At 31.8% G+C, this 17,385-nt stretch overlaps 1 protein-coding gene across 1 annotated transcript in view; it reads left to right on the forward strand.

Moving 5' to 3' along the window:
- LOC115886904 (ankyrin repeat and SAM domain-containing protein 1A-like) overlaps positions 1-17,385 on the forward strand; it is a 56,484-nt gene that overhangs the window by 19,513 nt on the left and 19,586 nt on the right. Inside the window, exons 6-12 of the mRNA XM_030906227.1 lie at positions 5,318-5,547; positions 11,321-11,453; positions 11,512-11,631; positions 11,702-11,791; positions 11,913-12,074; positions 15,848-16,082; positions 16,146-16,414. Of these exons, the coding sequence (XP_030762087.1) occupies positions 5,318-5,547; positions 11,321-11,453; positions 11,512-11,631; positions 11,702-11,791; positions 11,913-12,074; positions 15,848-16,082; positions 16,146-16,414 (1,239 nt within the window). The remainder of the gene's footprint in view (positions 1-5,317; positions 5,548-11,320; positions 11,454-11,511; positions 11,632-11,701; positions 11,792-11,912; positions 12,075-15,847; positions 16,083-16,145; positions 16,415-17,385) is intronic.

Genomic DNA, 17,385 nt, shown 5'->3' on the forward strand with positions numbered 1-17,385 from the left:
AGCGCGCGCCTCCACAGAACAGTGAAACGATAACAGGGTTGGCGACTAGGGAACGTAAAAATTACGCCAAGCGTGCCAAATAAATTATCAGGCCTGAACGATACGGAATCCGATGACGATACACCAGACATCATATATATCATATATAAAAAAGACATGTAACGAGCTAAAAACGTTACAATATTCAAATCAACTCACCAAGTTAACAAAAGAACAACACTAAAAACACTGTAACTAGATTCTAGATTGTATGGGAGGGGGGAAGTCTCTCTTTTTTAAGTTATAACTCATCACAGAGTCTCGGGACTTTGACAAAAACCAGTATCTAAGACGGTTTTACAAGAATGCGCTTTGACATACTTTCCTTCCAACTTATCTTTCGATTTCTAATGAAGGTACTGATTCACTCATTAATTGATAATCGTCAAGCGTACATAAACTAGTCAAAACTAATATATTTATTTAAACATATATAAACTTAGCAATATGTTCCTTAGGAATTAAGTTTGAACGTTGTGTATGGGTGCACCTTGGTATTTATGATGAAAGAAGTTGCGTTGTTAATATGTGCGTCCTCCGTGGTTTCTACGCACTTCTGCACACCGATTTTTTATATACTGAATGAGGCTCCGAATAATCTCTTGAGGAAAGACGTTACACTCCTCTCGAAGATTATCTCCCAAAGTTTGAAGTCTCTGGTGCCACCATCACCGTCACGACAGTAACAGAAACGGTAACTAAACGAAAATAAGTTTCATCGGCCACTGGGAACGATTTTCGCTCAGTAGTCAGCTAAGTTAGCTGCGTTTTCGTATTCTATCTCTGCTGTCATAGAACTAATCGCTGCGAAAAATTCGCTGGAACCTGTCACGAACTAAAACGAGCGAAACTAAACTACGATTTAAATCTTCGTTCATATATTTTCGTTTAGTTTCGCTTAAGTGGCCGCTGATGCATTTAAAAGTATGGGAGTTGATTTTTACAAATCTTATCTTCGCTTGGCTTAGTTTAGTTTCGCTCGTAGTGGCTGCCCGCCTTAAAAGTTGATATCGTCTGTTCACGACTAAATTAGGTGGGTAGGCTATGTTAGTGACTGTGTACACGGTCCCACTCTACAAAGTTGGATACGACGTTTCGTTTACATCTTGATTAGGGCGGAATGGACAGACAGACGGACAGACAAAACGCACACTGGTTCCTTTTGATATAAATCCGGAAAATAATCGAAAACCCGAATCAGCGAATTTAGAAGGCTGATTAATAAAATTTCACAGTAAACATTATAGCCGATAAGTGGATAATGGAAACAAAAATATGGACTAGTTGTTTCTGCCATAACAACATGTCAAACAGACAGTTCTTTAAGTCTGAATTTCTAGCAGTATTAATTAACTCCATTTTGAAAGAATTTGTAATTTTTTTTCTGGCAACGTTGTGCAAGAAATTATTTTTTCCAGTTATGGAGGCTCATAATGAAGGTATGCATTTTCACTTACCTTAGACAAAAAGCACTGTGCTGCTTTCCCTTAGTTTTCTAAAGTAATAAAAGAACAGGCTGTCTTTTTTTAGTCACTTATTTTTTTTAACAAGGTTTAGATATGTTTTTCTTTATGATCCTCTTGTTTCCCATATTTTTGTTACTGTTATTTAAGATATTCAGGGCAATCGCTAAACGTAAATATAAACCAATTTTGCAACTTTTTAAAAAATCTTCATTTTTCGACACCAATGTTGTTTGTGTAATGGTTTAAATATTCCAAAATTGCCTATCCAACATTACTTGGGTTTGTGTTCTTGTTTCATATCATTTAACTATCTATGTTTTTAACTATAATAATTAATTAAGTTTGGCCTTTCGTGTTATGAATTTGCAAACTATTAAAGATAGGGTATTCTTTTTTCAGAACTGCAGGAAAATCACATTAGTTTTACGTACGGTCAGATGTTTAAAACATTTAAAAACTTCCCAGAAAAAATTCACAGGTTTTGCAACATGCGCAACCATCATAGGCGTATTGAAAATACCAGACACAAGTCGGCGGTTGACGGCAATCACCTGTTTTTTACATTTTATATTAACTGGTGACGTCATTTGGAAGAGCTCAATAGAAATATAAAAGAACTAAACCTTGTTTGGAAAGCAATTTGACATTCGTGACGTCAGTCACTCCGGCAGTCTATGGTGCGTCCAGACCTGACGAGCCGAGCGCGAGACGAGAGCAAGACAAGAGCGAGGCAAGAGTGAGACAAGAGCGAGACATTTTCTATCCATTTTTTACACAAACCTGCCGCGAGACAAGCCGAGTGGGATCATAGTGAAAGGAAGCCAAACACATATTAAATTGCAATTGAATATAACAAACGATGGCCAAATAATAACGCATACAGTAATAAATTTTTGTATCTTTAATATGGTATTCGGTCTTTAACATGGTATTCATCGTCTTTTTTTCCCCTTTTGGCTGTTTTCCCCTTTATCACTTACACCACGTTTTTTACATAATATGTTTTTTAACGTTTTTAGAACAAAATGTTAAATAGAAAAGTTATTGGTAAGGTTAAGAAGCACATTTTAACATTACTATAGAGTCTACAGGGTACTTCAAAAAAGTGTTGCGGATATAACATATTTTCTAATGGGAATACCCTATTTTTTATTTTATTATTGGGTTATACATACGAATGATTCGGTAACTTTTTTTGTCATTTTTTGATATTATATATCTAAAATTAATAGATGTTGTAATAATTCAATTTGTTTAAAGAAATGTTGGATTTCGGTAGGGTAAAAATTATCAGTGAATACCACCTATCACTAACGTGTTATAAACCTCACCCCTATCACTAACGTGTTATAAACACCTTTTCTATCAGGCATTTTTAATATTAGGTCAAAAAATAATTTTTTCCACGTTTCTGCAAAAAGGAACCAGTGTAAGACGGTCAGACGAAAGTTTTACTTCAAATATGCGCACATAGTGCACAATTTTTTTTTTCGTTGAAAATTGAAAATAAAGGTAACGCTTTTATATATAAAAGTAAATCTTCAATTCGATTATAGAGTTCATTTATTTTTCAAAAAACGACTAGAATTTAGAATCCACTATGCGTTATACTGCATACATAATGCACATTAGCCTGATTACCATTAGGCTTAGTTTACTCGTCATTAGCGCTGCTATTTTTTGATAATTTTGCAATTATGCACTTGTGTAAAGTGACGATAATTCCATCAGCGGATGAGTGATTATTAACTCAGAGGATTAAATTAAAGGGAATTGGAGAATTATATTCCTAGTGATTATTGACAGAAAAAGATTAAATGGAATAGATAAAATAAACCAAGTTATTTTCAAAGTTCTGGATTAGCGAATAATAAAATATTGAAAATGAAACCTTTCTGGTGGATCCATTTCTTCAAAAAATTCTTCCGCCGCTAGAAGAAAGTCAGTTTATTATTAATTTAAATTCATTTATTTTTTTTTAAATCTTTTGTTCTTGAATTTGGCTTCCGACAACAGGAAGGACATACCTTTTGAAACATTAAGCATTTTGATTGTTAGGCAAATTTGTTTTATCAGTAAAATACCGCCGACAAATTGATTTTGTTCTAGTGGCGAAATACCGAGAAGAAGGCTAGCTTCTACGCCCCACTAGTCAACTCCCATACTCAACAATGTTACCGTTTGTTGTCCCTTAATTTCATGATTTTCAATTTTTAGCTAAACTAGAGACGTTTATTTTTACGGTTTCATTCAAAGTTTCATTGTTATTTGGTTTATTTTGTTAGCACGTTCATAATAGTAATCAGAATACTAGATAAAGTAAGAATAAGTGAAATTATTACCAAGTTTTGTACGTTTTAGTTTTAGGCGCTAGGTTGTTTCTTCTATTATAATCTAATATTTACTAGAGATTCAAAATTTGTTTAAAAATTAAATTTAAATATTTTTATTTATGAAAATATATGACCTTTAATAAAAAGAACTTTTGATAAGCTACTAGATCTTAATTTTCACTACATTTTATTCAGAGTGAACATTACTCAAACCATCTAGAAAGAGTTTTTTCTACTATTTTTGAATTCAAATATTATATTTTGTTTATTTTGAAAAACAGTTGGATGAAAATTGGTCAAATTGTCAAATTGGGAGTTTTTTGACATGAGAAATTTGATTTTGATATCAATATGACTCCTATTTGTAGAGGGCGCCACCTACATTTGTTTTAACTGGTCCGTACTTGTATAAAACTACTAAGTGAAAAAATATACATTTGGTAAAAATATCCCTTGGTAAAAATCGCCGTTCTCAAGATATTTCGAATGGAAATAGTCAATACATACCATTATTATTAACATGTTCATTAAAAATGAACATGTTAAGTAGACAGTTATTTGACAGAAATTATAAATTTGTGAACCTTTTATTTTTTTAAATTAATCATAAATTTTTCCCAACAATCAGTTTCTGTTGAACTTTTAGGACAAAAACATTTCAAATTTATTATTTAAGTCTAATAATTATTTAGTCGATATGTTTAGTTTATGTCAATAATGACAGGTATTGATAATTTCGATTCAAAATATCTCGAGCACCATTACTGATAGCGATTTTGACCAAGCGACTTTTTTACGTAAAAAAATGTCGTAAATGTATATTTTTTTACTCTGTAGTTTTATACAGGTACTGCAAACCAGTTAAAAAATATGTAGGTGACGCCCTCTAAAGTAGGAGTCATACTAACATCAAAATCAAATTTCTCATGTCAAAAAACTCCCAGACACCAATAGTCATTCAAATATTGACGTTACTTTAGAAATTATTTGGAAAAAATCGAAATAAAAAAGAACCTAACTTCTACACCCTGTATCTCCAAAACTAAGCATTTTAGGACATACATTTATACGATTTTTTTACTTTTTTATCTGCAGAACATGCTGCTGAAGTTTCCGGAATACAGTTCGTACAATCTTGTATGTTGAAAAACAATAAAAATTGTCTGAAAAATATTCTAATAATTTCTTTCTTTAAATTTTTATTTGCATCAAAGTACTAAAAATGCTAGTTATTTAAAGATTTTCTATATAAAAGTGTGTTTAGTAAAAATTTATAATGAAAATGGAAACTCGCAAGGGTCTTGCAGTAAGACCAAGATCAAGACTACTTACTAACTGCAAGGCAAAGACCAAGGGAGTCTTGGTCGTCGTTACATGAACATTCTTCAAGTATATTCCGAGTCACTTTATTTTTGGCATGGAATTAATAGAAGGAATCTGGAAGCGATATTATTTATTCGGAATATGTATTTATTTCAGGGCGGTTGTTGAGGTGTTGTTGCGAGCCGGTTTTAACGTTAATATGCGCACGAAGTCGGGTACTGCCCTACACGAAGCGGCTTTAGGCGGCAAAGTGGAAGTAGCTCGCACACTGCTAGAGCACGGAGTCAACACCTCCGTACGAGATTCTAACAACTTTACCGTCATGGATCTGCTGAACCAATTCAATAACGCCCAAGCTGCCCAAGAGATCATTAGTCTTCTTAAACGTACGTATTTTCTCTAGTATTTTAAACCAGATGTCATACATTAACCTTTAACCGCTGAAGTCGTTTTTTTTTCGATGGTATAGCACTTTAAAAATAAACACTAACATATCGGAACAAATATATTCTAGAGATTTGAAATCTATTGCCTAATCTGATACACAGTCAATGCAGATTTTTTATCATTGGATAAATTCTACCTTTTGTATAGCTCACGTTCATGATAAGTCTGTCTTCCTAATCTTGGTGGATATTTATACCAGGTTGTTCCCATGGTACAAAGAATACAAGGTATGATATTGCGCAGGTTGGTCGCTACGTCACAGGTGATAACAGGCGCTATTGGTCAGCACGCTCCGCGCGCCAGTTCAAATCGTCAAGATATTGTTATAAACCTGTTTTTTTGTTTATATACCGTCATTGAATTATCGCTAAGCAAGTTACTGTGGAGCAGTGCGTAAGGAGTCGGGCTAGGAAGCGAGAGACCGGAGTTCGAGTCTCGGCCGGGACATAATTTTTATTTATTTTTTAAATACTGTTGTATTCTATAGTTTATTTTTGTAGTATAAAAAAAAAAGAACTATTTATTCTGTGATTTTTTAATCTCCGGTATTAATATAAATTGATTGTTGGTACAATACCTCATTTAATATAAAATAATATTCTACTTTTTGAAATGTATCGGGCCCTAATTGTACCTAAAAGTAATATATTTTTAATGATATACCATATTGTAAACTATTTAATATTTCAGTCACTTAAAAATTTAATTTGCATTGAATAATTGCCTACCATTAAAGAAAATTTGAGCTATATAATCCTTGATGGGCATATTCTGGGTATGCAAATACTTCCTCTAAATTTTGGGTTTCGTTCAACCGATTTATTCTCAAAACCTGAAACATCTACATATAAAAAGAAGCACAGGTCACTAATTATAATAAACTTCACCCTTGGAATTACTTCCACTAATTATAATAAACTTCACCCTTGGAATTACTTCTATCACAATTACAATACATTCAATCTGCATTGGCATTTTCTACTTTTCGATGGGAAACAATAAAATTCCCAACATTTTTTAAATGATGTAACAATTCCTCTTGTGGTTACTTTTCCATATATATCCTCATCTCTGTCCTCATGTGAAATCAGAGGCAATGAACATGAAAATTATTTACCATAAACATCGCAAACTAAAAACCTAATAAACAATTTTATAGGTACCGAATATAGAAATAAATTTAGTATTCTTACCTATTATGGCCCAAAGTCCAAATCCATGTTAATAGATAATTATTGTTTTTAAATATATTTTTTTGGAACTGCTGGTTTTAGTAATTATTAAATTAAACGAACTTTTGTCTTAAAAATAAACAATTCTTAACCATAACCCCAAAAAATGCAGATCTCCTGTCAACTTTCTTTAATTTTTATTTATTCATTTTCCTAGTGACGTCACAGGTGGTATGCGCGAACTGAACGAAATTGGAGCCGCTATCGATCATACCTTGTATTCTTTGTACCATGGGTTGTTCCTGTTATGAGATATAGTACTATTCATTTAAAAGTTCCTCAATATGGCCGACCTAGTTACGAAAATTGGTAATTTTTTTTTAATGAAAAATAAGTTGGCGTTAGCAAATTCAGAAATTGATTTACTCTTTGGTTAACAATAACATTTTTCAGGATTGTCAAGTTGACGTTAAAGTTAGGTTATTAGGTGGTTGTTATAAATCATAAATAAATACATAGATTATTGAAATTATTTAATAAGAATAAAGGTATTTTACCGCAGATCCGAAGAGATTTTACTTAAAGGTATTTTATATACTTTCTCAGTGAGAATATTAACCCTCCTGTTTCTTATATTTCAGTTAAAGGGACTTAAGAATTACAGGAAGTAAATTTTTGTTTTCATGTTTTGACGATATCTGAGAGTTCCTAGAATTATCACGATTATTGAATAATTAAAGTTGTTTAATAAGTGAAATTAATAGAAGACTTGGAAATAGAACGATGCTTTTCATGTTATAGTTGATAGATCACCCCATTTCTCTTAATTTGTTTTTATTTCAGTATAGTTAATCACAGATTGAATTGATGTGTGCAAAAACAGCTATATATTTTCAAACATCTTATTTAAATAGTTCTTAAACTGTATCAACTACAAAGTATTTAGCAAAAAATTATAAGGTAATAAATTTTGTAGATATAATTTATGAAAATTTATAATATATAAAGAAAAACACAATCCTCTGAAGGAAAAAGAAATACTCAAAAACTCATTAAATATACTTTATTAAAAATAACAACATACAAAAACATCCATGCAAACTGTAATAATCAGAACATTATCCACATTATACCTTTATTAAATTTGTGTCCACACTCCTGTCAGGAAGGCCAGAAATGTTTGTTTAAATATTAACTTATTTTAAATTGCCAGAAACACATCAGAATATATCACAACCACAACTATAGGTTAATCAGTACTAAATTTTATACCTAGTAAGTGATGCGTTAACTAACAAGTATAGGATAAAAAACAATTATTAATATAAAGTGTACTATACAATGTCCTGCTTATTTATGAAATGACTTTCCCTTCAAATGTAAGGAATACCAGTAAAATAAAACATAATTTTTGGTTTGGTATGGTATTTGATATTTTAACTACATCTATTACAAACCTTAAGTGCTTTTAGTGAGTAACTGTATTTTTTATTATTCTTTGTGTATCCTGTAAAGTAAAAAAATATATATTTCAAGAAATATAAAAACAATGCAATAGATATCAAACAGATTCATAAAAACTACTTACAATTATTTTACATAATTATATATTTCAAGTGTTATTTGATGTTTGGTCCCATTACCAACATTACCTTAATTAGGTCTTCTCTACTAACTCAACTTTTAAACGTGTTTTAAACCTTCTTTACATTTTAAAACTGATTTACAACAATCTGTAATGTCCGCGCTGTTTCCTGAAATATAAGTTTTAATCTATTTATTATCATATAGTACATATTACAAACCTGAAAATTACTGATACGAGGAAACTTCTCAAAATAATTAGAGACCTTTATACAAACATCTGGACTAATTTATTTTCACAAATTTGTGAAAGAGTCAATGCTTTCTAATATGCTTTTAAGCGTTTTACACATTTTGAATATCTTCCAGCCTATTCGTCAATTCTTGATCGGTGAAAAGATTATTTATACTTAACTATATAATTAGTAACTGCAGGTTGCAGGTTAAATAAAAGAACAAAATCAAGTAGAATTTGTGAATAAAAACTCAAAAAATAATGAAAATATTTAGAAAAAGAAACCGTAAACGTCAATGTCAGCCAAGTGTCAGAGTTCAATTGGATTTACCACAGATTATCAATTTGAACGATTTGAAGTACAGTCGATTCCAGTTTAGAGATTTTCGTTTTTTAAGCCTCCCATACTGAAGTCCGCCATATTGGGAAGTTTTAAATGAATACAAGTATAATTTTATATGTCGTTATCGTCCGGTAGATGCTATTCGTTAGTACTATATCGATTTTTCAAGTCTTATACGCAAATCCTAGTTCTTTAAGTTCAAAGATTGATGATAAACAAAGATCGATGATAAAATATGCCATTTTTTATTCTATAGTCCTATTCTAAAAATAGGATTAATTTTAGAATCTCTCTATCCATATCTTCAACTTCAAGCGTATCTTCTAAATCCTAATATTTTTGCTAAATACTATACCGTTGTCATTTTGATCTAGAAGATTTTAGGCCCTTCCTTCAAATCTTCAATCATTAGAGAGCATATTATGATTCGGAAGTTTATGATTAGTGATGTTAATATTTCAGAAATTTTTGACTGTTGCAGGAAATTTCCGAAACTTTCGGAAACTTTCAGAAATTTAGGAAATTTTACAATTTTACATATTTTTTGTTGATACAGTAAAGGAATAAATTAGATATACATTTGATACCAACATGTAAATGAAAAAAAAACAATAAACATAATATTAGTTGTTATATTTTTAATAAACAATACATAACTCATAAAAGTCATAAACATAACACGTAACAAAAATCATTTGGTAACATTTGTACTTTGTACATAAACCATGAACAATGACTATGAACTTAAAAAAAACAAAAAAGCACGAAATACCTATAAATTTAAAAAACGTAAAACAGAAATAACTGAATTTTTCTGTTCCGGAATAATTTCAGGTACCGAGCTGGTCCCATCTTCATAGGGTATTATAGTAGTAATAGTACTGTCTTCGTCAGTTTCTATTTCCAAATCAGATATATTTGATGTATCATCTGGTTCTGATTCTGAAGGATGGACCTCTACCTCTACGGGTTCTAGTGGTTCTGGAGGAGTTTCATGTTGAATATCATGCTCCATATCCACTTTTTGTTTTTGTAGTAATAATTTATTGTTATGAGCTACGAACATTATTTTGCCGGCTCTTTGTGCAGTTAAGCGATCCCTTTTTTTAGTATGGATAAAACTGTAAGAACTGAAACTTCTCTCAGTGGCTGCAGATAACGTTGGTAAAGACAGCAGAGCAACAGCTAAATATTTCAACTGAGTATTTTTACACATTGGTGGCAAGCCAATAGACAGTCTACATTTTTAACTCACATCCAAACGTAGTCGAGAGCCCATAAACCCGATTTGGCGCAATAATTTGTTACATGTGTAAAAATGGCTTCTTTATTATTGACAAACTGAGGATGTTTGTTGGTGATATTGTTGATAAATTCCATAGCGGCTATGTGTTCTTTATTGTTAAGGTGCTCTCCCAGGAAACAGGGGTCCAAGAGATTCGCGGCAAAATACATTGGTTTAAGAACCATACGTTTTCTATTTTGTAAGGCGGGGAAGCGGGAGAAGCATTCTTTTTCTGATTTAAGAATAGGCATACTTGATACACTTTCGTTAAATTTTTAGTAAACCAAATTTCTTGCAAAATTCGGATTTTTGCGAATATTCGGGATTTTGGGACGGAATATTTCGGAAATCTCTGAAATTTCCTGCAAAATTCGAATGGAAATATTCGCTACCAACATCACTATTTATGATAACTACCAATTTGAGAAAAGCATAGGAAATAATATGTTTACAATCTCTAACATTAGGTCTCGGAGATCTCGACGACATATTTTTGCTATACTACCTTTGAACTTGGCAAGATGTTGTCACCTGCCTGGGTGTCGTCACATCTCCGAGATTTATCTGTACCTGTACACTATGTATACAGGGCGTCCCAGGTTGAGCGTGCATTAGAAGTTTCAAGAGAACCACGATATCTAGATCGGAGATTTTTTGCACATCATTTTTTAAAACGAGATCTATCGATTAAAAATATTATCAATATGGCGGCATTTCTGTAAATACAGGAAGTTGACAATAACTTTCTTATTTTAAATGGGTGCCCCCATTTTTTATTACATACTTAAGTTATCTGTAAAATTTTATGAATTTTGATATTAAACACTCCTAATACCTAACATTAACTGTTTTTGAGAAAAAATAAAAAAATATTTAGAATTTTTTAGTAGATATTGCAGTTTTCTAGAAACTTCTAATGCACGCTCAGCCTGGGACACCCTGTATGTCCAGCATTGTTACGTTGTAAGATAAAATATAATTTCCATTATAGAACGTCACGTTAGCGGTTAAAGGTTAAAAGTCATTACAGACAGACTTATAGACTGAAAATAAAGAATCTTATAGACTGAAAATACTTTTCTAAATTATTCAGGTCATAAACGTGGTCTTCCATTAGTTGATAGCGACGGTGAGAGTATTAGTAACCCTTTTCCTACAGTGCCAAACACTGACTCTGATCTAGGAAGTCCCTACGAGAATGTTAGACCATCATCCAAAAATGCGAGGTTTGTGACTGACTGATGCCATTCAATTTAAAGTACATATTAAATTAATTTTATACAGGTCTATTACAACTGATCCATCTCCTGGTACATCGCCTCAAAGGTGGGATTATCAACGTTATGCGCGACCTCCTGAAGGCTTTGAGGATCGCAGAGTGTCTGGTTTATCGGAACATTCGATGTATGTTTCTTATTAGTCATAAATATGCGCATGCATTTTATACTTTTTTATTTTATTTTTTTTATTTTAGTTTTAGTAGTACCAGATCCAATTTCAGTAGTGGCAGAGACATAAATCACAATAATAACGATGTTTATATGAATATGAATGGCACTAGAATGTAAGAATTATTTTTCACTGAAAATCAAACAATATTATAATTTAAATCTTTTTGTCTCTAACGTTTATCATATTATCTAATTTTTCTTGTTCTGCTTATTCCGAAAGTTGCATGGTTTTAGGCTAGCCAAATCAAAAAGCATGATATTGTCTCGAAAAAGTAAACTTTCTCCGTTAGATGGCATCGCATTTAATTTTATGGAGAGCTTAGAAGATCCGTGCAGTAGAAAATCTGATGATTTTGTTAGCCAGGCTAGTAATTGTTCTTTTAATTGCAAAATTAGGTGTGTTTTTTCATTTTAACTGGTTTTAACATTTTGGCTTTGGATCTTTTAAATTCTAATAGACATTACACACATTATTAACACAAATACCGTCAAAACATTTTTTAAAAATTTTATATGCATATTTTGTTAATCTTGATATTAATTAATCATTTCTAAACTCAATAACGTTTCAAACAAACGAATTCCAGTTTTAATCATTTTTGTCGATGATGCATATGTTAGTGAAACGACTGGTCTGGATTAATGAAATAGTGTTTTGATGTATTGTGGTTAAAGCATGTAATTTTTAGTGCTAATTTACAGTGGTACCTCGGAATTTGTGTATGGTAAGTTTTTATATACAGGGTGGCGCACCTCATTCGCCTCGGTTGATTATACGAAAACGGAAAGATATAGAAACAAAATATTTTATGGGTATAAATAAATAAATAAATAAATGCCTTTATTGTCAAAAAATTTTTCAATTTGTAGACAAAGGTAAACTAACAAACAAAGTAAAAAAACAAGGTACACAAACAAACAAACAAAAGATAATACAAAACATTATACAAATAATATTGTCAGTCTTATTGTTAAAATAAACATTTATAAATGTTTATAATGTCAAAGTAAAAAAATAAAAATAATATTCAAAAATATTTAGCTAGTTTATAGTAAAATATCAATGACCTCTAAATAAATTAATTTCGATGTCATTAGTAAATATAGCAATAGCAAACATTAGACCAGTGTTTACAAGATCAAATTTGATTTTCAAAATATAATTCATTTACGGCGTAGAAAGCCTTGTCTAGTAAATAAGAGTTCAATGCTTTGCGAAATGAAAAAAAATGATGTTATGGATTTGATTTCAAATGGCAGGTGATGTGCATTTTTTTCGAGTTGTATAATATTGAACTTTTAACTAACTTTGAGCGTGGGGTAGGTAGATAAAGATCTTGCTCCGCGTTCCTGAGTGGATAAGTGTGAGATGGCCTTTCTTGAGAAGCTGATACATGTTTACGTATTAGGCAAACGGATTCAAATATAAATAAGGAAGGAAGAGTCAATATTTTTATGAGTTCTGCTGTTTAGTCCCAGTGAATATCGAACAGCTCTCTTCTGGAGCCTGAAAATGCGGTCAAATTGAGTCGCACAACACGTACCCCAGAATGGACGGGCATACCTGAGGTGCGACTCAAAAAGTGCATAATAAACAGTTCTAACCACTGACAAATTAAGCTCCTTAGAAACAGACCTTAATGCAAAACAGGCAGAGCTCAATTTTTTCGACAAAGCTTCGATATGTATGTCCCATTTCAGAGAATTGTCCACAACAAGCCCCAAGAACTTTACAGATTTGACGACGTCAATGGTGGTGTTGTTAAGTACAAAAGGCTGCAACGAGTTTTTATACGACAAAGCTTTAGTTTTAGAAATGTTGATCAGGAGGTTCGAATCGCACCAAGATTTAATGGTGATTAAGTCATTTGATATAATCCTATGAAGTGCCGTGATATTCTTGTTGCTCCAAGTGAAGCTAGTGTCGTCCGCAAAAAGACATATTTTGCAACTGATGTTTATGTTAGCAATGTCGTTAATAAAAAGAAGAAACAAAATAGGGCCTAGTACTGAGCCTTGTGGTACTCCACATTCTATTGGCTTGCTAGAAGACAACGTGGTATCCACCCTCACAAGTTGACTTCTGTTGCTCAGATACGACTTAAACCATTCGAGAGATGATCCCCTGAACCCATAGTGTTGCAGTTTATTAATTAAGATCTTATGATTTACACAATCGAACGCCTTAGAAAAATTACAGAAAATTGTTGCTGTAGAATGATGGTTGTTTAGGCTGGAGTAAACTTTATTAAGGAGGGAAAACATAGCGTCATTTGTGGACTTGTTGCTTAGAAATCCAAATTGATATTCAGTAAGTATTTTGTACTTAAACAGAAAAGATACCAGTCTTCTTCTTCTTCCTATATGTGAGAAGGTAGTGTGTATAATTTAAAATTATTTTGAAATGTACAGAGTGTGTCGGAACTAAGATCCATACCAAAGTTATATTTTTTCATATCGAACACCTGGTATTTTATTTCATTTTTGGATTCTTGGACATAAAAAAGGCATTTATTATAATGGATTAATGTGTTTAAAAGTTTTGGTTTTTGAAATGAAAGATATTTAAATATGCATGCTATAATAAAAAAAGTTTATTTCTGCGCATTCAAAGTCAGTATAAGAAATAAGTCTGAAAAGTAATGTACAAGGTGTTGACAATTTTTTTTTATTATAGTATGCATATTTAAATATATTTCAATATCTCAAAAACCAAAGCATTTAAACATACCAAATTCTTATAATAAATGACTTACTTTATGCCCAAGAATCAAAAAATGAAATAAAATACCGGGTGTCCCATAAGAAGAAATATAACTTTGGTATTCATCTTAGTTCTGGCCTGGTACACCCTGTACATTTGAAAATAATTTTAAATTATGCACATTGCCTCTCTACATATACCCATAAAAAATCTGTTTCTACATCTTTCCGTTTTCGCATAATCAACCGAGGCCACCCTGTATATTTTACCGTGCGCCACCCTGTATATTTTACTGATATAACTTAATGTTTATATGAATATTTTGTCAGATATACTCTTTGAATAAATAAAGTAAGTAAGGAGTAAAGTACTATCTATGTATTCACACATTTGAGACTGAATCGACATCATGAACCTCCATCTTTGACAGTCCTGTTTGACGTTTCATTTGAAGTTGATTATTCTCTTTGAATAAGAAGACTAAGGAAGGAGCATAATGCTATCCATGTATGATTGCATGGTGGGCGGAAAAAGTACCATAAAAACTCTCTAGGGTGGGGATCCTTGACAGTTCTGTTTGACGATTCATTTGACACATTTGAATTTGATTTGAAATTTTGTGGATTTGTCAGTCTTTACGGAGCTTATTTTATGTTATTTATTATTTATTCTACTACTGATAGTTGTATAAAGGTAGTAAATCTAGATGGAAATTGTGGCAGCACTTAAATTAACAGTGACACTATCGCGATTTATCGAAAAAGACTCTAAAATAGTTGGTTGTGTAGCGTGCGGTAGATCTCGGCAAAAATTGAGTGAAATAATGGAAGAACTTTTCGCTAGTAAGTGACTATATAGCATACATACGTGTAGTAAACCGATCATTTATGAAATTCACTTAAATTAACTAAATTATATATTTTTCTTGCATTTTAGTTTTTATTTATTACTTGTCAAAGATTAGATGTCAAAGAATTTAGATACGTTAATTTGACTTACTTGCTTCAGTAGCGTATCGGATGTTTATGGTAATAAATACATTATAACTTATCTATTTTTATTAGAATTATATATTTTTATAACAATTTTAATAACTACCAACATTTATTCACAACGTAAAATAAAATAACAAATTATTGAGTCTACCCCACGTCTACCCTACATCATAGTTTTACATTTTTTAAATAAAATTAGAACGGCACTGATAAACCGGAATTTAAGTCGGCCATATTTGAGGCCCATCGCGGTGTACCTAAGATTTTTGATATGCTCCTTCCTTAGTCTTCTTATTCAAAGATTATTCTTCAATAGAATTATTCTGTCATATTTTGAATTTCGAGGAACCACTGCTTTCTTAAATATAGTTGGCTTTTAATATACCTGTTTACTTCATCCTTCATTGGGATTCTTAAAAGTTTTGCAAATTGGATTTACATAGGACTGTAACTTAAGTAATTATTTTCAGGGATTCGGATAACGGGTTTTACCAAATTCCTTCGGCACCGAAACAGTTTATGGACACTAGCGTCCATTCCGAGGACCTTAACTATCTCTCTTTCTCTAATAGGGAATCGGATCAGATTTCTTTATCTTCTACGGCATCTAGTTTAGGATATGGCAGGCGACCCGATAGCGGAGCTGCTCTTTACATGCCTATGAATAAAGGAGCTCACAGCCCCGGCTCTGGAAGTAAAGTATCGGTAAAGATTAATATTAGTGAAATACTCTCCGGCTGATTTACTAAAAAATTATATATTTTACAGCCAACTCCCCCTAAAAAACCTCCGCGTAGAGTCGTTCAAATATCTCCCACTCATTCCCAACCTATGTCTGCCTCAATAGATGGCGTAAGTAACAGCGCTTACGAATATATCTTTCTTGCTCACACCGGAACCAGAAGCCAAAATAACCTCAACGAAATGGAAAAGGATGGCAGAAGAGATAGGTTGGGTCATGGTCACAGTATGGACCAATACGTCGAAATGAACATTTTTGCCAGCGATATTGCTTTGGATGATGAACCAGTTGAAAGGTAAGTCGATGTGGTGTTTTATCAAAAATATTCTTTGATCGGCGATTGTTCAACGTCACCTCATATTTTGTCGAACTCTTTCTTTCACTTGATAACCAGATAAAAGAGATTGGTGACTGGCAATTTTTTCTGCCATTGTCGTTTGATTTGGAGTTATGATTTTATTGACGCATATCGATCAATATAATTTTTGAGATTTCGTAAATTTCTGCATGTTGTTCCGTAATCCGCTTACAGGAAAGTACTACTATTAAATTACTTATTAAATTACTTATTAAAAGTACATCAAATATATAATTTTTTGTGCATCTTAAATGTGGGAGAGTCACAGATTCGAAGGGTGTATTGTACAGAATATTCTTTTTTTTTTCATAAATTGATTTTTAAAGAAGGTAAGATTTAGCTGGAAAGAATTTTCATATGCGTTTAAAATTATGAACTGAAGCTCGAGGTCTAACATGCGATAGTAGATTAAAGTAGTAAAAAATAATAGTACTAAAAAATAATGTAGTAAAAAAGTAGTAGAAAAGAGTAGTATAAAGATGTAAGCGGAACTCGCTCAATTAATAATTTAGGAACGTACTTAAAATTTTCTAAATAATATGAACTGCTCTAAGACTGTGAAATTCCTTTGTCAAAGATCTTTTATACAGGGTTTCAAAGAACATGTGCCATCTCTCTTGAGTAGATTTCTCACGTAAAAATAAGATTTATTTTTCAGGGTGTTAAAATCTTAATAATTCTTCGATTTTTTTTTTTCAAATAGAAAAATAAGGGTATTTAAGATAATTACAAAAAACCTAATTTCAAAAAGTTTTAACATCACGTAAATCTAAAACTATGGATTTCCATACCCATATTTCTAGGAACTTTTTTTCATATTTTTTGATGAGGAATCAATGAATACTTATTTAAAACTTTCGCAAGTTAATTATATTACATTTTTTTTAAAGGCTGCTATCAAGGCAAAT

The sequence above is a fragment of the Sitophilus oryzae genome, unplaced genomic scaffold (assembly GCF_002938485.1).
Source record: "Sitophilus oryzae breed Bouriz unplaced genomic scaffold, Soryzae_2.0 scaffold_535_pilon_pilon, whole genome shotgun sequence".
Taxonomy (NCBI): Eukaryota; Metazoa; Arthropoda; class Insecta; order Coleoptera; family Curculionidae; genus Sitophilus; species Sitophilus oryzae.